The sequence below is a fragment of the Pelodiscus sinensis genome, chromosome 3, assembly GCF_049634645.1.
Source record: "Pelodiscus sinensis isolate JC-2024 chromosome 3, ASM4963464v1, whole genome shotgun sequence".
In the NCBI taxonomy this organism is placed as follows: Eukaryota; Metazoa; Chordata; order Testudines; family Trionychidae; genus Pelodiscus; species Pelodiscus sinensis.
The window spans coordinates 112,823,924-112,851,436 of record NC_134713.1 but is presented as its reverse complement, the minus strand read 5'-3'; the positions used below and the strand labels follow the sequence as shown (position 1 = coordinate 112,851,436).

At 42.5% G+C, this 27,513-nt stretch overlaps 2 protein-coding genes across 13 annotated transcripts in view; one reads left to right on the top strand and one right to left on the bottom strand.

Annotated features, from left to right (window-relative positions):
* Positions 1–10,713, top strand: part of EZR (ezrin) — a 56,704-nt gene extending 45,991 nt beyond the window's left edge. For both annotated transcript variants that reach the window (XM_075924547.1, XM_075924546.1), the window contains exons 9-14: positions 3,662–3,825; positions 5,276–5,406; positions 6,101–6,261; positions 6,599–6,691; positions 8,393–8,647; positions 9,266–10,713. In XM_075924547.1, coding sequence (XP_075780662.1) covers positions 3,662–3,825; positions 5,276–5,406; positions 6,101–6,261; positions 6,599–6,691; positions 8,393–8,647; positions 9,266–9,430 — 969 coding nt within the window. In that variant the 3' untranslated portion in view covers positions 9,431–10,713. The remainder of the gene's footprint in view (positions 1–3,661; positions 3,826–5,275; positions 5,407–6,100; positions 6,262–6,598; positions 6,692–8,392; positions 8,648–9,265) is intronic.
* The window catches only part of SYTL3 (synaptotagmin like 3), a 64,276-nt gene continuing 47,239 nt past the window's right edge, over positions 10,477–27,513 (bottom strand). For all 11 annotated transcript variants that reach the window (XM_075924535.1, XM_075924538.1, XM_075924536.1 and 8 more), the window contains 7 exons: positions 25,259–25,437; positions 21,393–21,495; positions 17,603–17,773; positions 17,377–17,491; positions 16,062–16,170; positions 13,946–14,151; positions 10,477–12,168 (listed from right to left, as the gene is read on the bottom strand). In XM_075924535.1, the coding sequence (XP_075780650.1) occupies positions 12,035–12,168; positions 13,946–14,151; positions 16,062–16,170; positions 17,377–17,491; positions 17,603–17,773; positions 21,393–21,495; positions 25,259–25,437 (1,017 nt within the window). In that variant the 3' untranslated portion in view covers positions 10,477–12,034. The remainder of the gene's footprint in view (positions 12,169–13,945; positions 14,152–16,061; positions 16,171–17,376; positions 17,492–17,602; positions 17,774–21,392; positions 21,496–25,258; positions 25,438–27,513) is intronic.

Sequence of the window (27,513 nt, the reverse complement as noted above, 5' to 3'; positions counted from 1 at the left end):
GGAGGCGAAGTCTTAGATAAGCTTCTAGACTTATTAGAATAGGGAGAAGTAAGGACATGATACTCAAAAAGAGGTAACTTTAAATATAGTACTTGTGTATTTAAAATACATCATAAGCTTGTTTTCTCAGGTAACTAGTGAATTGAGCAATATTGCTATCAGTTTTCAAACAATGAAGAATGGAATAACAGGAATAGATGAGCCTTGTTCTGACAGTGCTGTCAGCTGCTGCAATAGCTCACCTGTCACATCAAACTTGAGGAAAACACAGCTTTTAGAAACAGCTTGGTTTTGGTAGGGCTTTTTGAGAAAATAATTATGGCTACGGAGTTAAAAGCAAGTGACTCAACAAACTGTTTTAACAGCAGGATATTGAAAAACTGTCAGTGAAATCTATCCTTTTCCTAGAAACAAATCTGATTTATACTGCAATTCATGGCAACCATCAAAACACTGCCCCACTGTAAAATTCTCCCCCCCCCCCCCCCCCCCCGTTCATGCAGGACTTCTCAGCAGGAAAGCCCCTTTTTGATTGCAGTCATACTTCATGCTGGGAACAAAATGTTAATCTCCTGTTTGTGATTCATGGACACAGCTTTTCACCCACACCAGCTGGAAACCTGAATGCATTTAAAATGGAAACTTGCAGGGACTAATACAGTAAAGCTGTTACTGTTGAAAACACCTATTATGTCTGCTCCATTTGGTTTGGAGTGCTTTATATGCCATGGATGCTTCTAATATTCACACTTTGCTAAAGTTGCAGAAGCAGAGGTCTTTTGAGCTTCCAAGGGCAAATTTCCAAAACAAGCACCCAGCCCTGGGTACCAACCTGTAGGAACCCCACATTAAAAATAGGATTGCCATTTTTTCCTCTTATATTGACAAAACTTTAAGTTTACTAGGAGCAGAGTCTGACTTCTTAGGCACCAGGTTGTGTGGAGACTGAGTCCACATTCAAGGATACTGAATAGAGATGGAAAATTTTGCTAGGTGTCTCATAATGCCATGTAAGAAAGCATCTCTTCATCTCACACTAGGCCAAGGTACCTCTGATTGCAAAACTCCTGGTCTTTTACATGAGTTCTTTCTTCCTTGGTTACAAGGCTATAGATGACAAATGTGGGCTACCATGCATGACTTTAGTATTTACCTTCTTGGGATTGGATAGTGCTTAGAGATGAGGCCATAGCTGCATATAGTACACTTAGCAGTTTGGCTTTTTTTTTAATTGTTTGCCATATGTGGAAACACAATAATTTACAACTGTAGATAATGCCAGGCATGCCAAAGCCATTGTGGTCTGAATAGTCAGAAAAAACACAGTGCTTGCTTGCAAAGTCTGCATTCTTCAGAGTTGGTATATGAATAGAGTGCAGGCTATATGGTGAAGAGAACGTGTCCTTGCCGGCAGGTTCTTGCTGAATATGGAGACAGATAGGAGCATATTTCATTATTTCTAGAGTCTCTTCCAGTTGTATTAGTCCTATGTCCAAAATAGGTTCTGAACGTTAGGTGTGATTTGGAAGGTTTGGAATGGCTGTCACTCCAACTCCCCCTCTGCAAATGTACAGCTCGAGCTCTCCTCTTGTGTAAATTCAGTTTCACGTGATCACAGAAGGGCATTTCCCAGGTGACTTGTCATTTTATCCATTGGTCTTGTCTTATCGCCCTATGCAAAGCATGCTATGATAGCAGAAATGTAACGCTTTACTTATTGAATAATCAGTGTTTCTTGAGCTAAAAGCCCTACTGAATCTAACTGTTCACAGATCTGGCCCAGTAACAAATAATTCCAGGGCTTTGAGCATAGCCTTACTGAAGAATTTACTTTTGTAGGGTCCAGCTGTTACCTACAGGGAGGGTGAGTTTTGTTCCAATAAATGGATAGTTAGGTGCTGTGTGCTTGATTGGATTTTGTGCCATTCTTGTCAACCCAGAAATCTTTCCCTGTTTAACTCAGGGTATCATTGCTGCATGTAACCCAATATTCAAAGCATTATTCATGTGGAGTTGCAAGTTGGGGAGGATGATAGAGTAGTTCGCTAACTCTCAGCTAGAGCTCTGATCATAGCTCAAATGTTGTGTTTTAAAATGCCATGGAGAGGCAAAGAGAACAATGCAGATGCCATGAATGCAGAAATCCTTGCTCCTGTAAAAACTCCCGAAGTTATTTTTGGTTCAGTAACAAAGAGTCTCCCATCTTTATTCTAGAGGAAGGAAATAAAGTGTTCCTCCTAGATCAGGGGTGGGCAGTAATTTTTGATGGGGGGGCCACTCCAAAATTTTGGAAAGTGGTCAAGAGCCACACTCTTCCAGGATATTGATGGGTGAAGTACGGGGTCTGGGATGGAAGTTGTGTGCAGAAGGGAGTGTAGGGTATGGAACTGGGGTGTAAAAGGGGAGAATTGGGTCTGGGAGGGAGTTGGGAGGAGGCAGTTGTGACCTAGGGCAGGGGACTGAGGTGCAGGGGTTTAGTTTGTGACGTAGGCTACGAGGAGATTGTGATCTGGGGCAGGAGATTGGGGTGCCAGTTCTGGGAGGGGGTATGGGTGCAGGAGGGGGCAGAAGTTTTGGGTATGTGGAGTGGGGGGGGGGCAGAGGGTTGTGGAAGGGAGGGGCTGGGGTGCCAGAGACAGGCTCTGGCTGAAGGTGGCTTGCTGCTCCACATGGCTCCACTCCAGGAATGAGAGGGAGAGGGAGGGGAAGGGGAAGGCGAATGAGGGGGAGGAGAGAGAAGGCTTCCTACACTGCCCCTGATTCCAGCAAAAATTCTTGCCTCCTATTGGCCAGAAACTGAGAGATTGGCTAATGGCAGCTAAGAGATTTTGCTGAGGGGCGGGAACAGCATGAAGTCTCCCTTCTTCTCCCCAGCTGTCTGGAGTGGAGAACAGCCGGCTTTCTAAAACGTGAACTGACTTCTGATTAAGGGTTCTGGCGAGGGGGATGTGGGCTGGATCCGTCCTGCTGGCAGCCTCTTGCCCATCCCTGTCCTAGATGAAAGGGGGGGAGGGAAGAGGAAGGCTCCATGAATTCTTGATGGTGGCACTTCAGAAGTTGTTATGGACAGTCACTTGTCACAGTGATGGTTCCATTAGTGAATAGCTACACTCATGCATATTTTAGATTTTGCACCTGTGTAGAGATACCATGCTGGATCTTGCAGCAAATATTGATAGTTATTGTGGCTGGACTCTCCAGTATTGGAGACTTTTTGTGACACTGTAAAATTTATAGCTATGCAAGCTAAGATAAAGATGCTAAATATATTGCTTCAGTGTGTAACATAATAGATTCCCTTCTGTTCCTTGGAAGCTATCTTCCCACACTTCTAATCATCTGTGCCTCCTGAACCATCCCTACCCCATGTAAAGTATGTCTTGGTACAGTTGGCTGAGGGTGCTGAGACTTTTCATCTTTATCTAAAGAAAAAGATGATGATAGGGTTTAAGACTCCAAATGAGAAGGATCGGAGATCTGACTTACAGCTGTAAGTCCTAGGGTATATTTCAGTATATATGCCTGTGCATACCTTTGGATTGTAGTAGGGCAGCGGCCATGTGACTGGTCTGCCTACAATAAATTAGAAGTGCTTTATCTCCTTCCATAGGAAACCATTGCCTCATGGACTGGATTCCATTGCTCTTTGTCTCTTCCCTAGGATTTTGTGTTTTATGCACCTCGTCTAAGAATTAATAAGAGGATCCTGCAGTTGTGCATGGGCAACCATGAGCTGTACATGCGCCGCAGGAAGCCTGACACCATTGAGGTCCAACAGATGAAGGCTCAAGCCCGTGAGGAGAAACACCAGAAACAGATGGAAAGGTGAGCTGAACTGGACAGAGGAGGGTGAGAGATGAGGGGAAAGGTGGGTGACCTGAACGGTAGCAAAGTAATAAGGTAAAGCATGTTAGTTGTGATGACAGCTGAATAGGAGCAGTAGGGCGGGGTTCCACCAAAGCAGGTGCCCTCCCACCTTAGACTGAGGGAGGTACCTGGCCCTAAATTCTAACTTACAAGAGAACATTGACTACATGGAGAAGAAACCATTCAAAAGAACATGGGAATTGCTAGACTGGCCCAGACCCGAAGTTCATATGACAGTATCCTGTCTGACAGCAATCGGTAACAAGATCCTTGAGAGGAAAGTATAAAACTGTAGAGAGGACAGTTACAGAATAAGCTATGCATAGAGATGTTTCCTCCTACCACCATTTCTTGGCTTTTATGCCAGAGTATGAGTCTGTCTAATGTACCTGTAGTTACTCTTCTTATCCGCATGGATTTCTAATCCCTTTCTCAAATTCTGCAAAAATCTTGGCCTCAATGATAACTAGAGACAGATAGGTCTGTGGCTTGATAGTTCCCCTAGAAAACAGTTACCTGTTGTCAGTTTTTCCGCTGCTGCTGCGTTTCATCTTGTGGTAGGAGAGGCTAAATAGAATCATGTGACTTGTCTAAGCTTTTTGTTACTTTATATATTTCTAGCAGGTCTTTTGTTCAACTCTGGAGCCATTTAGTTAGAGCAATCTTCTCAATGGCTCTCTATCTGGAAGTGTTTACATGTTGTGCTAAAAGTGATCATAAGCAAGGTGGGTGAGCTAATACCTTAATTGGATATTACCTCGCGTACCTTGTATGTCCAATGTCCTGACACTAACGGGGGCACAACTATGCTATATCTGATCATTTTTGTCAGCTGTCTCCAGTGGAGTAGTATTACCCACAGCATCTAGGACGTATTTCTCAACCTTTTTTTTTTTTTTTTTTTTTTAAATAGAGTATCCCTTTTAAAAAAACCTATTATAAATACCCCCAGTACCTACAGTTTTCAAGCACACACTTTTTCTTCTATCATTGCAACACATTTGTTTAAACAATTTAATTGTAGCCGGGTGGGCGATGACATTTTTGGGTGTAAAAAGTACAAAAATAATAAAACACTGTAAAACTTAAAACAAAAATTCAGTTTTCTCCAAATTTCAGTTGTTGACATACCCTCTCCCCCCAGATTTCTCGAGTACCCCTGAGGGTACTTGTACCACTGGTTGAGAGACACTGATCTAGGACATCTATATTTATACAGAACCTAGCACATAACTAGAACAAAGACCGCTCCTGCCTCCAATGACACTGACATAACTTTTGACTGCCATTGCAAATTGAGCAGAGGCTTTTCAGAGCTACCCAAGCCCCCTGCAGCATTGATGCAGTTTAGTGGAGCAAGCAAACTCCTGCCTTTCTGGGTTCTAAACATAAGTTATTTCTCCAACAGGCAACAGTTGGAAAATGAGAAGAAAAAGAGAGAGACCATTGAAAGAGAAAAGGAGCAGATGTTGAGGGAGAAAGAGGAGCTGATGGTGAGACTGCAAGAATACGAAATAAAGACCAGGAAGGCTGAGAAAGGTAAAGGGCTTGGCAAAGGACAGCGGGAAGGTTACAGGTGATCCCACATGTGTTTTGCCTGTCCACTTTGTATTGTGGTGATGTGGCTTGGCAGGTGCCCATATCTGCAGCACAAAACAGACTCCTACCAGTGCGTCGGTAGGCATGTATAACTATAGGAACAGTGACATCTTTCCTTTTCAGTGTAGTGTATAGAGGAAGTAGATGTGAAATGACTCCCCACCCCACCTTTTTTTTTTTTTTTTTTGGTCTGGGAACTGAGGGATAAAACTGGAGGTTGGCTTTCACCTATGAGGAAGGTGTAATATGACTGCTTCCAGTAGAGAAGGTGATTCATATATTGTTCAAGTAGCTTTTAATGGTCCCTCCCTTAACTGCCCTGCCAAGGACACTTGATTCATTAACAAGACATCAATGAAATCTGGAGTTTGTTTCCTCCCTACCGCCCAACCTCCAATATATAAAGTGATATGGAGGATCGGAAGCAGCATCCCTACTCCCTACACTGGTGTTCTAAGACTTTGGAGTTGTCCTATTTTCCTCAATATGGACTAAAACCCACAGTTGCTTTCATTGACAAAATACGGCAAAGCGAGTATTCATGTTCTAGATAAACTATGGTTTTTTTAAAGAGGTTAGTTAAACCCAGTGATTTATTGCATTCCTCTTCCTTTACATTCCCCTTCATTTACAGAGCTCTCAGATCAGGTCCAAAAAGCCCTTCAGCTTGAGGAAGAGAGGAGACGAGCGGAGAAGGAAGCTGAGCGCCTGGAGACTGAGCGGTTGGCTGCTCTCCAAGCCAAAGAAGAGCTGGAGAAGCAAACTGTTGACCAGATGAAGAGCCAGGAACAGCTGGTAGGAACCATAAGCATTTTGAGGCTTAGCATATTAAACCTTGAGTTAACATAGGCTCTCACTACTGCATGTGTTTTAAATGAAGCCTTGAGTACAAGAAAATGATCCATTAGGCCAGAGGAAGCAGTGCGGTAGCATAATCATGGAATCAATCTTCGACTGGGAAACTTTTCAAATGATATACAGAGTAAGTGCAAACTGCCCATAACTTAAAGGTGTGTTTATCTCAGTGGCAGTTTCTATTCACAAAATCATGTACCATTTGGGTCATGTTTCTCATTCACAAAAGCATTACTGAAAGAGTTCCAAGTATAATTCTAGCCTTGCTATTCAATAGGCTGCAGAGCTTGCAGAATACACAGCCAAGATTGCTCTTCTGGAAGAGGCAAGGAAGCGTAAAGAGAATGAGGTTGAAGAATGGCAACACAGGGTGAGTTTCTTTAAACTTGAGTTGGTACACTTTTACTAACCTGCTTAGCCTTGTACAACACTTGTAAAAAAGAGAATCTTTATTAAAGCCAGAATTGAAATGCTGAATTTGTGAATGTGGCTGTTAGTTTGAATACAAAGTTCAATGTGTAATATCTCCCTCCTCCAACAAATCTGACTTCTCTGAACAGTGAGCTATAGATCAGCTTTGAATAGAGTCTTCACTATGAAATCATGATCATAATGTATTTGTGCATCTTAGGAGGCATGTTCTTGTATGAAAGAATTGAATGAAAGCGAGAGAAATGGATACAGTGTAACAGCAGTAATGTAATAGTCCCAATAACTTTGCTCTTGGCAAGTGCCTTCTTTTGGACTTGACTCGGGATGCAGCAGAAGTGAGAGCAAATCTGGAAGATCCCTAATTGTGTAGTTATTTGTTTTTAACACATGTTGGCACATTACATCTGAAAAATGTGTTCTCACTCTCTTTAGTTTCCTATTGTCTTTGTTATTTTGCACCTCTAAGAAAATAACCCTGCAATATTTTGTTAAAGAATAATTATACAGAAGCAAATGTGTAGGGTTGCCAGGAATCGGTTTTGAACCAGGCAGTCAAGTATTTGAGCTTTCTGTCCGGTAAACAAATTGAGAAAATATTGGACATATAAATGTCTGGTATTTTCTAATTAAGTTTTATTATTATCATGAGTATCAGTATGTAGTTGCGTACTGCCTGGCTGGTAGACATGCTCACACTTCGTGAGTGTGTCTACCAGCCAGGCAGTACGCAACTACACAGCAGAGAGGAGGGGGCCGGGGCGGGATGGAATCCCCAGGGCTGGACTTGCCCGTGCTCTCTGCCGGTACCGTGCACAGGATGGGCAGCACCCCCGGGACCTGCGTGCGCCCGAGCCAGCCCTGCTCCCCGCCAGCCGGTCCCTCCTCGATCTGAGATCAAGTGTGTCCAGTATTTTTTTGAAACCATCTGGTAACCCTACAAATGTGTGTTCTTATTTCTCTTAAACACTGGTGAGAGATTTGAGAAGTACAATTCCATAATTTAGGGAGATGCATTTCTCCCTGTATGGACTTCCCAGCTAAGGCTGGCCAACAGCTTCTCTTTATATGAAAAGTAGTACAGGTTGAACCTCTGTAGTCTGGACTTCCCTACTCCAGAAACCCCCTGATCCAGCATCATCAGTATCCCTGTGGATGCTCAGGGGCTGGAACATTCACAGGGGAAAACTAGTGGGCTGGGGCAAGAAGTATTGCCAGACTAGGCAAGAGGGGAGCCCTGATGGCAGGGACAGCATTGACTTCCCTGATCTGGCAAATTCCCTGGTTCAGGACCAGTCAGGTCCTGAGGGTGCCAGACAGGCAGGTTTATGCTGTATGTTAAAATTCCACATTCTTTTACAATACCAGTTCTCCTCTAGGCATTGTTACATGTTGGAGGAAGTCTCTTTACTTAGTGAAAATTTATATTGGCTTCCTCGACCGTCCTAATAAAACTTTTAAAAACTCACTGTAGCAAAGAGTACATTGAGAGTATTTTTCTAGCTTAGCAAATACCTAGCTATTCTAAAAGTATCCCTTTCTGTCCCTTTCCTTTGGGTGCTACAGCCTGTTCATTGAGCTGGGTTTAGGTAAACTGTACATGTCTGCTTTTGGGCCCATTTTTTGTTTCTGTTTTTAAAAGGCCAAGGAAGCCCAAGATGACCTGGTGAAGACAAAAGAAGAGCTACATTTGGTAATGACTGCCCCACCTCCTCCTCCACCAGCCCCTGTCTATGAACCAGTGAATTACCATGTCCATGATAACTTGCATGATGAAGGAACAGAATATTCAGGCTACAGTGCAGAGTTCTCAAGTGAAGGCATTTTGGGTGATCGCAATGAAGAGAAACGCATTACTGAAGCAGAGAAGAATCAGCGTGTTCAGAGGCAATTGATGGTAAGAAAATTATTGGGGGGAACAAATCTAAAGTTGTTGAAAACTGTTGTGTTTAAAGTGGGGTATGTAAAATAGTGTAGGCTCATCTTTATGAAAACTTAGTGTACAGCAAGGAGGGTGTAAAATTTGCGGCATGAGGACCCTGCTACTGCACACCATATGTTTGTGGTGCACTTTGGCCTACTGCTGGGAACTGTACTGTGTGCTGCAGAACTGTTAGTGCATGATAGGAGGGTCTGTGTGGCCAGTAAGCATGTGGTAGATTTAATGCCTGGCAAGTCAGGGTGTAAATCTCCATGTAGGGAGCCCTATGAGAAGTCTTGGACATAAAGCTGTCTGTGCTTGTGCTTTAACATGATTGATTTTTTTTTCATGTAATTCCTATGGGCTTAGACTGGGGCTCTATTCAAATAGCTAGTGTTCAATCAGTACATTTTTAATACTCAAAATGTCCAGAGCTCCTGTTCACTCACTTTTCTCAGTGCTCTTCTGTGTACCACGTATGTGGGCAAATGCCTCTAAAACATCATTAATGTTTGACTCTTATCTAGCTCTCTTTAGATGCAAGTTCTTTCATGTAAGATCCAGATTTGTAACACCTTGTACTTAATGTTGCAGACACTGACAGATGAGCTGGCCCAGGCCAGGGATGAAAACAAGAAAACCCACAATGACATGATCCACACAGAGAACATGCGACAGGGACGTGACAAATACAAGACACTGAGACAGATCCGGCAAGGCAACACCAAGCAGAGAATCGATGAATTTGAGGCCATGTAAGCACACTTTACAGACAAGAAAGCAAGACTATGGGAAAGGCAGATCTTAGCATATGTTCTGCCTTTTCTGAGGGGTCACTGTACAACATCTAAATATCTATAAATATAAAATGTTCTAAACTTAGAGAATCTCCCTTCAGTTTTTACTATTCAAATGTTGTGACTGTCCACTGAGTCTGTCAACCAAGCAATGTAATCCTGGTAACTTTAACTCGTTCATATACTAGTGCCAAAAGGCCTAAAGTCACATCTGTTTGGTTTGTTTTCAAGCAGGGTTTACTTTAATACTACATCCTTCTATTCATAAATATATATGCTGTGATAGGTTGTACATCTGGATTCAGTTTTTTTTTTAAATGAAAACAATGCTGTTAGGTGAATTTTGTGCCATATCTTTGCATTCTGTAGTACAGCATATAGTCAGACTAATTCTGCTTTGTCAGCAAAGATCTGCAGGTCTTTGTTTATAATTTTACTAAATGGTACCAGCAGAGCGATCTGAAAATCGGTTGTTTCTGCATAAGTGTGAGCGCTCTTTTTTTTTTTTTTTCTTTGTTACTCTGTTCAATTGGAGATATTCTGGCAGTGATCACTCAGAAGAAATGCAGTATAGGAACACTCTTTGATACCCTCCTTGCATAGGTAGGCAAATATATTCTGTTGGACTCATACTTGATGATATACTCCAGCTTAATTAATGATCAGCTGTAGTGTAGTATTTATATATAGATATATGGATTGTAACACTAGTTTAAAAAGGGAAAAAGTTTTGCTCTGTATATTTTGTTACCTTTTTCAGATTTATTAAAATGAACTGCACATGTAAAATTTGCCTAAACAATATACTTAAGTCTGTGCTACAGAAGCAGTGTATGAAATGATTATTTGCTATAAAACGTTATCTGTAAAGATGACCTTTTTACTTCAAAGAAAATTGTGATATGCACATGATTCAGTATATACAATCTTACTGCACCTATTTTTTTCTAACAAATTTTCTAATTTTTTAAATATTTGATTTAATATTTCAGACTCCAACTATGAAGGGACTCTTTGTTTATATCCCCCTTGTGTTCTGTCCATTAAAAGAGCATTTATCCATTTCCATTTACCTTCTCCCCATATTTGAAAATTTGTTAAAGGTCACCGTATATTGTTGGTTTTGCTCCTCCATTCACTACACCTATTCTGCTTTATACTCTTAACATTAAACTTTTATAGCAAAGTGTTGTGAGTTTTTTTGCAACACATGAATATAAATAAAAGATCTGCGAGGTAACAAAGGATTTGAAGTTCAGTGTGTTTTGTGGGGTGTTTAATCCCAGCACAGCAGTGCACTGTATGATAAAACTACAGTGTAGCTTTTGTATATCTCACTTTTGAACTGTTGTATTTGCAGCTTTACAGGGTGAAGGAAGTGTGTGCGTGCATGAGTGTGCATGCGCTTTAGTGGCGCAGTCTTTAACCAAATGCAGGCAAGGCTTTGGCCAAACAGTGGGCCTGTGCACTCCCCCGATAATGGCAAGACTCTGGAGTGGGTTGTGAGGCAGGCATTGAGAGGGGTGCCCCATTTCTGAGAGCAAGAAAATAGTTGCATCACTAACCACTCTCAGGCCCCTCCTGCAGCTACCTATGCCCAGTCCTAGGGCAACTTCTATCACAGAACCAAATTCTGGGGATGCTGAGAAGTGACATTTCTGCAGCCCTTCTGAAATCGCTGTACAGCTCCGAGCATTTCCAAACCTCTGCAGGCCAGGAAGTAAACAGTAGTAGCCCTCATCCATGGGTTTGGCAACACCAGCTCTAAGATATTGATATTCCACAGATTGCTAGCTGGCTGAACACCAACTAACTCACAATAATAGATTAAGTGTTTTTCTTGTTAGCTATTTTAGGAGTTGTTACAATGATGGGGAGTTATTAATGGCATCTTTCTTTAAACATGTATGGGGGGGAAAACTAAATCTCTGCTCCAGAGCATTTGATCTTGAGTCAGACTCCCTAACATGCATGTTCCGTTGTCCCTCCCTTCCTCTGTACTGCATGCCAAACTCTCTTGCAGTCCCAAGCTAGTAAAGTAACTAACATTTGGGGGGCAAGGGGAGAAAATACCTTGTGCTTTTTCTCTCTCCCTCCTGCAATCTCCTTCTTAACTTTTTTAAAACAATTTGGAAGCTCCAGCCTTGCTTCTAATGGTTTCCTAAGGAAACATGAAGAAATTTCACCTGTACTTTAACTGCAGTAACTCAGGAATTACAACTTCCCCTTTTGTAATGCATACTGCAATAATGCATAATTTAATCCCCAAAACACCACCACCTTTGAGCTGGCTGCTGTTGATGTATATCGTACTGGAACTGCTCACACTGAAATAGCCCATAGGAGTTTTTAAATTAAATGCTCTTTGGAGTGTAACGGTTTAATATTTATTAGTTTTATAATGATTCTAGTTACACAGCTCTGTTTCCTCTTATATCTTCTTGAAGGATACATTTCTTTCTAGAAGGCAAGAGTGACCACGGAATATGCCATGCTGCTTAACGTTGAGGGCAATACTTGCTTCCGCATGTGAGCAGTTGGAAAGGATGTTTCTGTCACATGGTTGCTATTGGGATTTTAAAATGTCTATATTTGAATGCAGTGTAAGTGTAATATCTATCCAAACGTTTGGGTTGCTGAGAATTTTCTGCCACTGAAGTTTTGATTGGGAGTCTGAATCCAGGATGCCAGATGGTTCTTCTATAAGAAAGTTGAAACAACAAGATAAGGCCTTATGTACATAAAATAATAACTCTTTACTTTCTGCCTGACTAAAGTAATCTCTATTCTCCATTTCCTTATAATGCTTAGTCTCATTATATAACTCCTCCTCGGACATAAGTGTAAAGCTATTTAATTCAGTACAGTGAAGACACCATATATTTGGAACAATCTGGAATTTGAATTCTACAGTGAGGACCCTGGTTTCTGTGGCACTCTAGTGCTGCAGATTGGAAATGCTGTGATGGCTCCATTTAAGTAGAAGTGTGTGTAACATTCAACCTTACAAAATCAGACACAAATATTGTCATAGTATTTATATTCCAAATGGCTTATAAATTACTTGGTATGAATTAAAGCATTTTTTTAGGAATGGCAAGGAGTCCTGTGGCACCTTTATAGACTAACCAAAGTGTTGGAGCATAAGCTTTCGTGGGCAAAGACCCGCTTTGTCACATGCATCTGACGAAGTGGGTCTTTGCCCACGAAAGCTTATGCTCCAACACTTCGGTTAGTCTATAAGGTGCCACAGGACTCCTTGCCGCTTTTGCAGATTCAGACTAACACGGCTACCCCTCTGATACTTGACATTTTTTTCAGGAAGATATGCTGTATTTATATTTCAGTGTATGCTATAAATCATTGGCTGTCTGAAATTTTATATTGTACTGACTTCATTAATATTTTTATTTCTATGTATTTGAGTTTCTTGTACCCGGGCTAAGGGTGTAAGAGTAGTAGACTACCTGATAAGTCTAGACTTATCAAGTTGATTTCTTGTGTTTTCCCTCACTTGCTGCATCTATCTTAAAAGCCTGTTCCCCCCCCAGCACCATCTTTGCAGGTGCAGGGGCAGCACAGGCTCAGTGGGGAACCCGGCACTAGTGATGTCTGCTTCAGTCCCTACTCATGCTGGATGCCCTGCTGTACCTTCCCTCCCCTTACTGACTACTTGAGAAGTCAATGGAAATTTCAGCAATAGTCAATTAGCTGATAAATTTTGATTAAACATCCCTATTTTGGGTTAGGATGATTTGACAAGCAACCATTGGTTGGAATAGTGGTTGTGGTCAAATGTTAAATGAGGCTCTTCCACACTTCCTGGTATAGCCCAGGGAGCGGTTGGTAATGCCAGACAATGCTCAAGCAGAGGTTTTGGAAAGGGGGAGAAAAAAGTTCTACCCTTGCCTCTTCCAATATAAATTATGCAGAAGTTACTTTTGTATGATCTAATCATTATCTAGAGAGGCCCCAATTGAGCAAACACTTAGACACATGTTAAACATTATGAATATCTGATTGAATGAGCCTCACAAGTGAAAGGTTGTATTTCCAGGCTTGGACCCACTCCCACTTCTTTCTGCAAACTTGTCCTCCATACCTACCTCTGTCACCACTCTCTAAGAAAATAACCACTGGAGACTGGACAGGCAGCTGAAGAGAGCTAGCACCTATTTTATCTGTCATTATTTTAAAATCACACTTGTATCTGTATCAGGCTGCCCCTACCTTCCTTTGGTCTGCTGCCTGTGCTTTTAGGCTCTGTACCCAGACCAGCTGTTATGGCCAGATGCCACTCTTCCAATGTGATGCATGTACATAAGCATTCACACACTCAAGGCCTAAGACTGAAGCACTTCAGGCTGAGCGCTGTTTCTTTGTGGTTTTGCACAGCACCAGTCTTGCTACTGCATTGTAAATAATTAGTATTGTGTAAAATGAGCACTGAAGTGTTTCCATTTTTCATAAGACTTACTTGTGCTAAGCCTGGCTCCCCCTAGGAACTGGTCAGCTGAGCCAAAAGATGCCTGGTCCCAGACACCCAAGTCCAGATGAGATTGCCATAACTGAGATGCAGTCACACCATCAAAAACAAACAGGTGCTTCCACTCAGGGGAGGCTTCTTTCTTCAGCACAGGAGACTTCTGTCTGATCTTACTTTGGTCTGGGAGAGTGAGACAACTTCCAAAAGGAGTTTAAAAAAAAAGGCATTCAGTGACCTAATAGATATTACCATGCTCACCTCAGCTCTAGGTGCATCTCAGTCAAGAGGGAAACACTGAGGGTTACATGGGCACAACCCTATACAGTGAAACTTTTGTTATCTGGCACTCTGTTAACAAGAAAACTTTGTCAGCCAGCCTTGCCCCCAACCACACAGGCCTGGCTTATCATAATTAGTACTACTTAAAGATGATTGGCTTACATTTCTATTTTGAGTTAAATAAAAAAATAAGACCAACTACCTCACACTAAAAAACTACCAATATTAAAAACTTGTTTTAATATTATTGCCAGGGCTCACCTGTGGCCAGTAGCTATTACCAGCTAGCGAGTAGCTACAGACATAGCAGAGCACTGCCAGGGAGCGGGAAGTGCAGCAATTCTCACCGCTGGGCTGCCTACGTGCAGCTGCAGCACGAGGAGGCGGGTCGCAAGCCAGAGGGCAGGACACCCGCAGATGCCAAGATGCTGGCGTGACATCACGGCCAGCGACTGCTGGATTCAAAAAGGCTCCCGCAGCCCCACAAACTGGAAGGCAGAAGCCGGGGAAGGGGAAGGCACCAAGGGACAGGGTGGAGGAGAGACAAATGCCAGGGGGCCTAGTGGAGACAATGAGGAAAAGGGCAGGAGGGGAGCTGTCAGTGGGAGGGGGGACAGGGTGATGCTGGGAGAGGTGAGGGTAAGGGCATTGGAGGTTGGCAGTGCTGGGAGAAGGCGTGTGGGCATGAGGAAGGCAGGAATGGAGCAAGGCATGTGTGAGGGCACGGGCATCAGGAAAAAAGAGGGCCAAAGGGGGTGGGGCAGTGAGGGAAGGGGTACCAGGAGGGTGCAGGTGCCAGGGAATTCTGGGGGTAAAGCAAAAGGGCAGACACCTGCAGGGGAGGGACTAGCGCCAGAGGAGAGGCAGGGCAGGTGTGTTGAGGGAGGTGTTAGGAGAAGGGATGAGGAGGGGGTAGCTCACATGATCAGAGTGGGGCTACTGGAGGAGTGGGCACGGGGGAGAGAGAAGGGCTGGTGGAAGAGGGAAGGTCTCAGGAAGGCTGAGGGCAGTGAAAAGGGCAGGAGTCAGAACAGCAGGTGAGGAGTTGGGGGGGCAGCAGGCACCAGGGAGCTGATGGAGCAAGGGGAGGAGACATGGCAGCAGAGGGAAAAGGTAGAGATTTATAGGGTATTTATTAATAGAGTGATATTTATTAATATTTATTAATGTATTAGTAATTACTGTTATTATTATTAGGAATTTATGCCATTAAAAACACTTGGGAGGGGGAGGGTGGCAAGTCTTTTTTGGTCTGGCACGTAGGGTTTTGCAGAATTTGTTGAGCCATAATTATTGTCCATTGAATTTTCCTAGGTTGATGGGACCCTCAGATAACTGAAATTTTTAGATAATCAGCATGCCCTAATCCCCAAGTTTGCCAGATAACACAGGTTTTACTGTAATTCATTTTGCAACAGCACAGCTCAAAGCATGAATTAAGAGGACAGGAGCGGTTCCCCTTCTTCGCTGTTTATAATCACAGGTCCTAGGTATTTTCCTGTTACTGCTCAGAACTTGATATTTAAACACTTCTGCAACTGTGAAACCTCCGTTCAAAGCAGAGATTAAGGGGTGGGAGGCTCCTCTAATCCTAAATCTGTCTGAACAGGGCCTAAGGGTCAGACTGTGGCCCTTTTCCTTACACTGTGGCAAGTACTGCAGTTTCAGAAGCTACTTGGGTAAGTGCTTACCATCGTGCGCAATCTGGCTCCAGACTCCTGTGTGAGACTTACTCGATCTTCGCACTGGCACTAATTTTTAGCTGGATGCAGAAGTGGGCAAAGGTTTTAAAACATTCTAAAACGTTTGTGTTAAATCTCAAACATACCCTTTAACAAACGAATTCAAAGTGCCACCACATCTCACTACAGGCAAGTTCTTGGCTCCAAGCACCACAAGGTGAAGCTGGCCAGCAGCAGATGCTTGGTCTTCTCTCCCTAAAATAGAAACACTGCTTACTTCGTGACCATGTTGGTAAATGGTTGGCTAGTTAACACTGGGCTAAAGGAAGGAAAAAGATACTAAGCACTGCTGCCCTGAAGTGAGGAAGTATCATGTGCTTACTAAACTGCAGAGAGATTTTAGACAACAGGAAAGGTTTGAAGACATTTTTACTGAGTGTGATTTTAAAAAATGGAGGAAGAGAAGGAGGAAGACCAATGGTTTGGCCAGAAAGCTTCAACATGACCACGCCCCCAACTGCACCTGCAGAGATGAGAAGGGAACAATGTACTCCCCACGGTATTACTCTGAGGCAGTAATAGTAGGAGGAGGGGCAGTTGGCACAACCCACAACATAAGGGGGATATGTGTGTGCGTGCGGCACGCACACATGCGTGAGAAAAACACATACATAGGTGAGTGAAGAAAGGGAAGAGGTAGCATGAGGGAGAGGGAGGACTGAACCAAGATGGGAATGCTGAATGAGATGGAGTGAAAAGAGATAGGGATCCAGGGAACAGAAGAAATAAAACGTAACTGACTTGATCCTTCCACTAATTCCATCCTGCCTCTGTGTCTAAGATATCTGCAGTAGGAGGCTAACAACAGTCAATGTAGCACCTATGGAACTCTATTCTGCAGTGCTTACTACTACCCAGAGAGCTAAAACATGTGAAGATGTCCCAGTCATCAATCCTCTCCAGTTCTTCCTTCCTTCATCAGTGAATGCACCCTTTCCAGAAAGGGAATCCCAGTTAGAATAAAAAGTTAAACAAACATAAAACTCTGTTAAGGAGAAAATTCCTGTGAAGGAGAGAGCTCATAGTCAAAGCTGATAGGCTAACTCCAGAAGGGTCCTTGAGTGGAATAACTGGCCTGCTACAGCTCAGAGTTCATTATGCAAAAGCCACTTTACTAAAGCACTATATTTTTATTTGCTTTTGTTGGTGTGTAAAGGAGAAAATGTGAGACTGACGAGTCTAGAATTCAAATCATTTTACCACGTTTTTGTTTTACCTTACAAGGGTTCTAATCAATTATTTAATCACAACTCAATACATGCTACAATATGTAGGAACTATTTAGTCAAGCAGAAATAAACTCCCATGTTGGCAGTGTTTATACCCAGATGCCCACACACAAACATTGCCTCCATGCTTTTATAGCAAGGATAACGCATATATGGGTGAAATTCTTTATACCTCCGTTCCTTTGCTCTTCATACTGGCATTTTTTAGACTGGGATGGTAAGATCAGTTTTGCACACAACAGGAGTTCTCCATTGTACTGAACTAGGCTGTCTTCGGGCTTTTCAGGCTGAAAAGAGAGAGACACAAAAATCTATGATCATCCTATACCGACTTCCCTTCTCACTGTTAATCTATATCTGGAACATCCTATCTTTCCAACAATCAAGCTCGGACTTACCTTCGCTTTAAGTTGATACCAATTGAAAGACTGTGTTGAATTGTCTTCAAAATTCCACGATGCCAATGGAATAATCACTTCGCCAAGAAACACCCTTCGCTTGAGTGCGCCTGAGTGCCACACAGATATCTGAAGCTTTCGTGTTTCCAGCTGGGAATATTCAATCTTATACTAGAAAAAAGATAAAATAGCAGTACAGGATTACTGATACCCAACCACAACATAATAGCCAGTCTCTGCTCAAAGGAAGCCCAAGAATGGCATGGAGATCTAGATAGAGCAGCATTATCTGAGGAGAAAATGGGAAAGCTAAATATTGCCTCTCCACACTATGCTAGGTTTAGCCAGTGTAATGGTCCCTCCCTGCTAGAGCACTATATTCACTCATGTTCCAAAAATAAAACAGGAAAGCTTATGTCATTATCAGTGCTGCTTAACACCTTAGATTAATAACCTGAATTTAAGAATTTAAATTGCTTTTCACCCTCTTCATTCTTTGATTACATTTTGTACCTTACTCAGCTGAGAAAGCAGTATTGGATAGATCAATGTCAGTTTTTATTTCTTCAGCACTAGCATAATGCAATTATGCTTGGATTAGCAGCACTGTGCAGATTTGCATTTTTTTCACTTTTAAATATAAATATAACTTATAAAACTGAATTTCTGTTAAGAAGCACAAAACCAATTCTCTTCATAGTGGGCTTAATCTTCATTTACTCGATGTCGCCTGGGCACTATTGCACCTACATAAAGCAGAGGTGGGGAACCTATAGCCTGCAGCTTTGCCCTTATCTGGCTGCCTTATCCCCACCCGCACAGAGGCATGAGCCAGCACTGGCACTCCAACTCTGCAGGAAGCATCTTGACTGGAGCATCAGCACCGGCTCTCTGCTGTGGGAAAGGGGAGCCTCAGGGGCCTGATCCAAGCAAGACAGGGCTGAATCCCCTCCTGCAGACTCTGCCTGGCAGGGGAGAGGGAGTGGGCTCTGTGAACTATAGGGAAGTTCTCCCTGTAGGCACTGCCGCCTCCCATCACTCCTATTGGCTGAATGATGGCCAATGGGAGCTGCAGGGGATGGCACCGAGAGGGAGTGCTTCCCTGCAGCTTGCAGTCACATGAAATCACATGTACTCCTCCCTTCAACCCCTCAGAGTCCCCTGACTCCTCCTGCCCTGACCCTCCACCTTTCCACCCCCTTCCAGACCCTGCATACCCACCCTGCTCTTGCATCTTCCTTCCCATCCAGACCCCTGACCCCCACCTCCTTTGGGTACCTTACTTCCTGCTCAGACCCTACACCCCAAGCTCACTCCTGTACCTTATCTCCTGCCCGGACCCCACATCCCTACTCCAGTCCTCCTGTGCACTGAACCGCTTTTAGCCCCATCTCAGAGCCTAGGAAGGTTCACAAAATCTACTATCTCTAGGTCCTGGGGTAGAGTTTGAGGGTAGTGAAGTGAATGTCTTTGTTTTCTGCTTCTCAATTGGGGACCGCATATGTGAGAAGTGTTTTTTTCCTCTGGCTGAGTCAGTGAGAGGTGGGGTGGGGGGATGTTTTGTTTTTCCTTTCACTTATGTACCTCCCCTGACTGATTTTTCTGTGGGTCGATGGCTCCAAGTCAAAGAGACCCCAGTATAAATGAGATTTAGGCCCATTACGTTCTGTGAACACCCTCTTTTTAGGTTATCAAATCTAAGTTTGGGTCCTAACACTGTTTTATGGCCTCCTTTTAAGATGTAGGAACCACAGCTCCCTCATGACTGCACACAACTTGAAGAAGCAAAAGCATAACAGAGGCCACAATTTGGAAATTACCTGGGCTGTTTGGATTTATGGACTGAATCATGTTTAGGAAAGCGGAAGTGCTGATATGCTGCCAGAGCCATAATGACTCTGTTGGCCACCTTGGCACTGTGTTAGAAGTAGGCCAAATCTCAGTGGTAACACAGCTTGAATCTTTCCTGGAAATTAATTGTGCCAAAATGCTCTAACGCTGTTCCTTATAATAAGAACGACTGGACTGTCCATTCACATGTTTAAATGAAGCAGGCTTCTGAAAAATACTCTAATGTGTTCACATACACATGAACCTGTTGTAGTCATGAGGCTTCTTTATGGCCCTAGTGGGCAGCTTCAGTGGGAGTTTTGGCTGAGTAACGGCTGCAGGGTTAGACCCAGAATCTGGTTTCTGCGTCTTGTATCCGGAGGGAGGTCTTAAAGATAACATATTGTCTCATGGCTCCTTCACATCGTTTACAATATTTCCCATTTCCACTCTGTTATTCTCCATGGCAGACTGAGCAAGACCCTATCCTATTTGTCTCTGTAATTGTACAATAATGGCCCGTGTGTTTCATTCACTTCTCTCACTTGGCAGTGTGGAGGGGAATAAATCTGTGCAAACAGTCACTGAAAAGCCATGCAGAAAGGGAAGTAATTATGCTGGATAATTCTCCTCTCCATGTAACTATTTTTGCCCTCTTCTACAAAATATCAGAGAAGCTGGCATGGTAAGCCATGAATAGAAAAGATACCCCAAAATTGTGGTTGAGCTGAAGGAAAAGCCTTAGGCAGCATTAATACCTGCTGCCATCTTAGTGACTCCCTTCTGCACAGCTGTCACTAGTCATGCCACACTTCCATGAAAGGAGGCATACTATGGAGAAGCACAAAGGAGGAGGAGTTCTTCTACAAACCTGACCAAAATCTGGGATATCAGCATCCAAGACTGGGACTTTGCTCTGCCTTTTTGAGATCCTCCCCCACCATCACCCATTCCACATGTCTCCTGGTTCTGTGGACTCAGGGGAAAGGCAAATGTTACAGTTTTCTTAGAGTTGAAAAGCCTGAGATTTAATCTTTCCCCTCTCATGCAAATGACATCATTAGATTCCACTGGGCAATTACTACCTTGCATGTCACTGCAGTCTCTCAATTACACATAGAAGGTGAGGTCTAATGGCCTTAGTGCAGGATGGAATGTAAGAACAGCTGAGTTCTAAACAAGATTCTGTCTGTAACTCACTGCAGCCTTAGCAAGTCATTCAAACTCAGCTTCCCCCTCAGTCAAATCAGGGTAACAGCACTTGTAGACTGCAAAGTTTTACAGCAAGGATTCATGAAGTACTTTGAAAATGAACAATTACAGCTACTCTTACTCTCTACTATGACTATTCATGTGGTTTAAATAAACACTTTCAAACACAGATGAATGAGACATCATTTGGGGTAGGGGAAAAAAGGAGGAAACTAACATATAGGATCTATCACTCCTTTGAGCACAATAGGAATTAACTGTATAACTATATGATTCATGTAGCATTTGCAAACATGCACTTCCTCTGACATTCACAAAAGAGCTGTCAGCTCAAACAGATAACAGTACCATTTTTCTTTTGTAATACACACAATTTCTGTATGTAACCATCAAAAGATATGAGAGTTTCTTTTATCACACTTCAGATCTCTTTACCCAAAAACTGCAACAGACTTCAGTCAATTATGTTTGCTATCGACAATATCAAATACTCCTTTTCAGGTAGCTTGCAAATTAATAGAGCTTTCCAGAAATGTACACGAGGTTGCTTTTATTTTTGATTGACATCCATCATTAGTTAATGGATTACAGGGTGTGGTCCAACCCTAAAAGCACTTACAGGTTTTTCTTAAAGTCAATGGGAGTTCCGCTCACAAAATGTGTGTGGGAGTGGGCGCACTAGAGGTGGAGACTTTGCTATGCAAGTGAGAGATCTTTTCAACAAATCACAAAAGTTTACGAGTCATACCTTAAAAGTTTCATGGAATGCTGGATCCACTGTGTTCTTTTTAACAGCTGTCTTACGTTTACTCCGAGAAGATTTATCGGGAAGCAAGTAAGTCTTTGCATACCTTGCAATTAGAGAGAGGAATGAGGAGGGAGAAAGCAAAATTTAGGACAGCTTAAACTGAGAAAGGGTTAGAAATAAAGCAGTATGTTCCGAACTCTTTAATAGTTGGCGCACACTTAATTTTTCCAGGGTATATTCAGTATTGGGCTATGTCTACACTGCAGCGTTATTTTGGAATAACTGACATTATTCCAAAATAACAAATAAAGTGTCTACACCGAAAGCCATTATTTCAAAATAATGGTGAGCTAGAGGACTTCTTACTCTGATTCCTGTATTTTACGAGGAGCAAGGGAAGACAAAGGAAGAGTGCTCTTCTTTCGATTTCCTGTTGTGTAGACAGTGCCAAAAGCTGAATTAAGCTATTTTGACTTAAGCTACACAATTGATGTAGCTCAAGTTGCGTAGCTTAATTTGTCTTTAGCCCTGCTGAGTAGACGTACCCTTGGTTAATGGCGCCAAATTAAAACTGTCTGAAGACTGGCATCTCCTATTTATCAACAGAATGGACAAATGCATTGCAATATTCCTCACATACTTTCCAGCTGGTGTGCTTCAATCCTATCCTGATCATCTTGCTGGCTACATCTATACTGCAGGCTTTTTGCGCATGAATAGCCATTCTTGCACAAAAACTTGCAGAGCATCTACACTGCACATGAGTCTTGCGCAAGTAATTTTACAGTAAAGCATCAGAAAAGAGGGCTTCTTGCACAGGAGTTATTCCTCTCCCCACGAGAAATAAGATCTCTTGCATAAGAAGGTAGTGTGGACAGGCAACAGGAGTTTCTTGTGCAAGAAACCCCTATGGCTAAAATGTCCATCAGAGCTTTTTTGCACAAGAGAGCGTCCACACTGCCATGGACGCTCTTGTGCAAAAGCACATGGCAGTGTGGACGTGCTCTTGCACAAGAATTTTTGCACAGAAACTCTTGTGCAAAACAGTTCTTGTGCAAGAAGCCTGCAGTGTTGACGTAGCCTAAGAGTCAGAGGATAGGTCAGTTTCCATGACAGCTCAATCTCAATTTCTGCTAATAGGGCCTTGGGCTGACCACGGTGTGGAGGGATGACAGTTCCCATTTGGCCACAGGATCTTGGGAATTAACCACCTGTAAGGCTGGGTCTGTCCCCGCCCCAATAAGTAATGAACATCTCCCATACTATGTAACCCTCGTGTCTGCACAGCCTGCTGCTCTCTGGCAGCCCAGCTCTGAAGGTGGCACCGCCACCAAAAGCAGTGGAAGCAAAAGCCACCAAAAACATTTCTACCAAAAGCCTTGCAACCCTCCTTTGAGTCAGGACCCCATGGTTAAAACACTCTGAAATTTCAGATGAATATATCTAAAGCCTGAAACTATCAAACTGATAATTTTTTAAATCCTGTAGCTGTTAATTGACCAAACTGGAATGTGAATTTGGTAGGACCCTAATCTCATAAATAACTCACACATTAAGCATTATTCTTTTTTATGAGGATTCTATGGACAGATGATGGCCTGCACCCTGGAGCAGGGATCCAGAGCTACAGGTGATCAAAAGCATCATGGATGCCCATTATCTGCTCATAGGGCCTATAGAAAAGAAAACAAATGCTACAAGAAAAACTTAAAAACAACAAATAGTCTAGTAGCACCTTAAAGACTAACAAAACATGTAGGCTGTGTCTACACTGCACCCCTTTTCCGGAATTGCAAATCCGCGGGGGATTTAAATATCACCCGCGGCATTTGCATTTACATGGCTGCCGCTTTTTTCCGGCTCGGGGTTTTTGCCGGAGGAAAGCGTCAGTCTAGACGCGATTTTCTGGAAAATAAGCCCTTTTCCGGAAGATCCCTTATTCCTACTTGAAAGCATTAGTTATGGTATGATCTTTCATGGGTTCAACCCACTTCTTCAGATCCCTGGAGTACTAGAAGTCCAGATCCAAGAATAAATAAGATGGGGGGGAGGAGAAAAAAATATTAAAGAAGAGAGACAGTGGGTAGATGGTTACAAGAGGCTGATAAAAACAATCAGCACCTCCATTGTTTGGTTGGTTGGCTAAGTCATTAGGATGTGGAAGGTAGTGTGCAAGCCAGCCCATGTCCCTTTTCATACCATTTGCATAAGAATTAAGCTTGTAAATGAAGTTAAGTTCCAATCCTTCCCTGTATATTTGGCTTGTGGAATTGGCCTGAATCAAAACAGTGACTTGGAGATCCATTAACGAGTGTCCAGACAGATTAAAGTGTTCTCCAACAGGTTTTTGTGTGTTGCCTTTTCAGATATCTGATTTGAGTCCATTAATTCTTTCTGGTAGAGACTGTCCAGTTTGGCCAATATACATTGCAGTGGGGCATTGTTGGCATTTGATGGGAACAAAAAGATCACATAGGTGGATGTGCAGTTAAATAAACCTCTGATTTGGTGGCTGATGTGGTTGGATCCAGTGATGAAATCGCTAGTGTAGATGTGTGGGCAGAGTTGGCACTGGGGCTGATTGCAGGGGTGGGGGGGTTCCTGGATGATTATAATGGAGGTGTGCTGCATGGTTACTGGAAAAAATTTGTTTGAGGTTAGGGGGTTGTCTGTAGGCGAGGACTAGCCTTTCCTCCAAAACCTCTGAGAGTGAGATGCTACAAGAACATTCTTTTAAAATGCAGTATTTTATATTTCATTTATAATAGTATATAACTAAGCCAAGCCAATTTCTGGGTTAAATTCTGGTGAAACTGAAGATCAGTTGTAGTTTTCAGCAGGAATTCAGTCCTTCCACTGCTTTTCTGTGCTTCCTAAGCCATTTTGTATTGTGTGTGTTTTAAAAGCTTTTTCAACAGGGACTCATGCAAACCAAACAGCCACAGCTCAAACCAGCCAAAAAGCTGAACAGTTTTGATATGCTGCTAGCTCAAGTGCTGGAAACAATACCTACACCCAGCCAACTTTTGCGGCAAGTGTTCTGAATATAAACAATGCCTGTACTTTTTCCTACTGGCTGAGAGACAGCATTCTGTACACCAAATACAGAATGTAATGTTAACTACAACATGGAACTTCCCACACCACCCTCTCAGGCTTTTTGTTATTTGTATGCTGTCTATGCCATCAGGAAACTCCAAGAGTATTCAGTTACTTATTAAATATTTCCAAACTGTGCCATGACATTAGCTGGCATTCTAACAAGGATCCTTTTTATCAGAGTTCAGTTTTAAGGATCTTCCTCTGCAAGAGATTCAATGACAAATTCTTGTGGGTAGAACCTAAGTGTAATTCTGGAATCCCAGCACCCAGCTGATCAAATTGCACTCAAACAATGTATTATAGCAGCATCAAACACTAATCATGCAGCTAGACATTCTGCCTGCTGAATTTTCATGAATGATTTCTGACACCAAAAGACAGAGATAATTATTCATAAACAAAACAAGAACAGAGAGGACACTCTGGGTTAAACAATAGCATCTATGTTGCAAACAAAAAATGCACAGGCACCTTTCATACACAGAAATGGGTACTTTTTGCACAGGTAATATATTTATAGTGTATTTTACAATTATCATTAGATTTCATAGCATTTCAAAAGCAGAGACTTGTATTCTCATTTTATAGATGACAAAGACAAGCACAGATGTGTTAAATAACTTGCACAACTGAAGTGCTAATTTTCTGATATCTAAGAAGTTGATATATGTATCATACACAGTGACAAGTCACACACACACATATATATCTTGAAAAATTAACATTTTGTTTTTAGCTTTTTCTTTTGACATCAAAACACTTACGGGTTACACTTTTTCTTCTTCTCTTCTCCATAAGCCAGGTTCTTGCAAGCCTTGATGCATACTTCTAAAATGTAGGTTTTAAAGATATATCTCATGGCAAACTCTATTTCTCCTGTGACATGAGCCATGTCAAAATTGCCAGCCTCGGTACAAGTGCTGTTAATGCTATATAAACTATCCTAAAAAAAGATAAGAATGAAAAAAAAAAAAGCGAACTCAAATCCAATAAGATAGTTTCACCTTCAAAGCTCAATGGCTTTCTAGCAAACTGACTGCTAAAGCCACAACAACTCAGGACTAAAATAATATGTGCATAAAGCTATTTCTTCACTACCCATACTAGGCCTTAAATCATAACTATTATTGAAATTCTACTAGTTCTTCTTTTCTCTATATGGAATTAACTATCTTTATATAGTAAACTCCATGAGGTAAGGGCAATGTCTTCCTCTGTCTTTGATACATAACGGAGCACAACTATGCCACAGGCACTCAGTGTATGAGACTATTTCTTTATCTGGAAGTTGTCTTCCCCCAAAAATTAGCCTGTGACCACAAAAGATGATTTTTTAAAAAGCAGGGGCTAGGAATAATATGGATACTGGATTGACTGTCAATGGTAAAAGTCCCAAACATCTAAAAGTGTACAGCTAGACTGTGATTGTAGTATGGAGCCCATAGTAAGGGGCAGTGCTGAGTGCACAACCTTAGAAAGAGCTCCAAGGAAGTAAGTGTAGGAAAGAAAGAGGGTCACTTATTAAATATTCCCTACTGCTCCCCAGTGGCATATTTAAAGGGTATATCAGACTTTCCTGGCAAAGCCATGCAGTAATGGGTATCAGTGCATAGAGGGTGTGGACCCATGGCTCCACTCCTTCTTGCCCACTCTTTATCCTCCTTTCTCCATGCACCCCAAGTGCCAGAAAGCAACTGTGGTCAGCCCTTATGAAGGCCATGAAGGTGCAGCGAAGAAGGAGCCTTTACACCCTTCTGTGCTCCAGTGCAGCCATATAACAGCAAAGGCCAATCTAGCTTTCAACGTATTGAACTATATATTTAATTGAGCCTGTTTTGGTTTCTCCTCACCATTCATTTTTAATATAGGCTTTAATGTGAGCACAGGCGTCAACTTTCCAAACTCCCGGGGAGGGAGGCTTGACTTCTAGCTCTACCCTCACTCCACAACTTCATCCAAGGCCCCCCCAATCCTGTCTCTTTCTGCCCCCCACTCCAACCTCGCCCCACCTCTTCCCACCCAGTTCAGCCCCATCCCCAAACATGCCATGTCTTTGCTTCTCCCTGTGCCCCACCCTCCTGAATGCCAAGAAACACCTGATTGCAGCACGTGGGCAGTATGGGGAAGGAAGGGAAAGCACTGATCTGTGGGGCTTGCCAGTGTGTGAGTGAGTTGATGGGAGGCTGCCAGTGGGTACTCAGCATCCACCATTTTTGGTGACCTGTAGTTTGAAAACCACTGCTTGATATCAGTGTGGTTTGTATTTGTTTTTTCCCCCAACCTTGTCTCATCCCTCAAAGAAAACAATCATGTTCTAAAAGGAAAAGGAAGAATATAGGCAGATCACTGTAAGAGCAATAGTGACTGCCATTCAAAAGTCAACTTTGCCAACAGCATCACAATTATTACCTATATTAAAAGGAAATTTGTGGTGACTCAGATACAACAGTGTTGTGAACTGCTGGCAAACACCAAGGGCCTGACTGCCCACTGTCCTACACTTTGTGTAGTTATTCACACCTCTGCAAAGCAGGTGTAAAATTATCTCATTGTCACTAAAAAGCAGAACTCTGGTTCAATTATATCTGGCCCTAAGCCATTTTATTTCCCTCCCTTAACTTCAGCTCTGAAATGCCTACACACTGCATTGTCCCATTCTGTCCTGACAATTCCTCTCAAGTCATTTGTAACATACTAAAAACATTATTCTCTGTGAGATACAGTTACTGTACCAGCTACTCAAACAGATTTTAAAACCCTGGATGCGATCACTTCTGATCAGTTTTCTTCTCCCCCTTTCCAGCTAACATCAAGAGAAGTATCTGTTATGTCATTAGATAGGGAACAATGTTTTGTAGAAAATATCAATTATTTTAAAAGGATTTTCCATCCCCAACGACTACGATCTCCACTGCACTATAATATTTTTGTCCCTTCTACAAACTCTCCTCTGTCCTCAGTGAAAAGAATGAGGCAGCTGAATTTGCACACCTGACAGGACATTAACTGAACTTTAAAT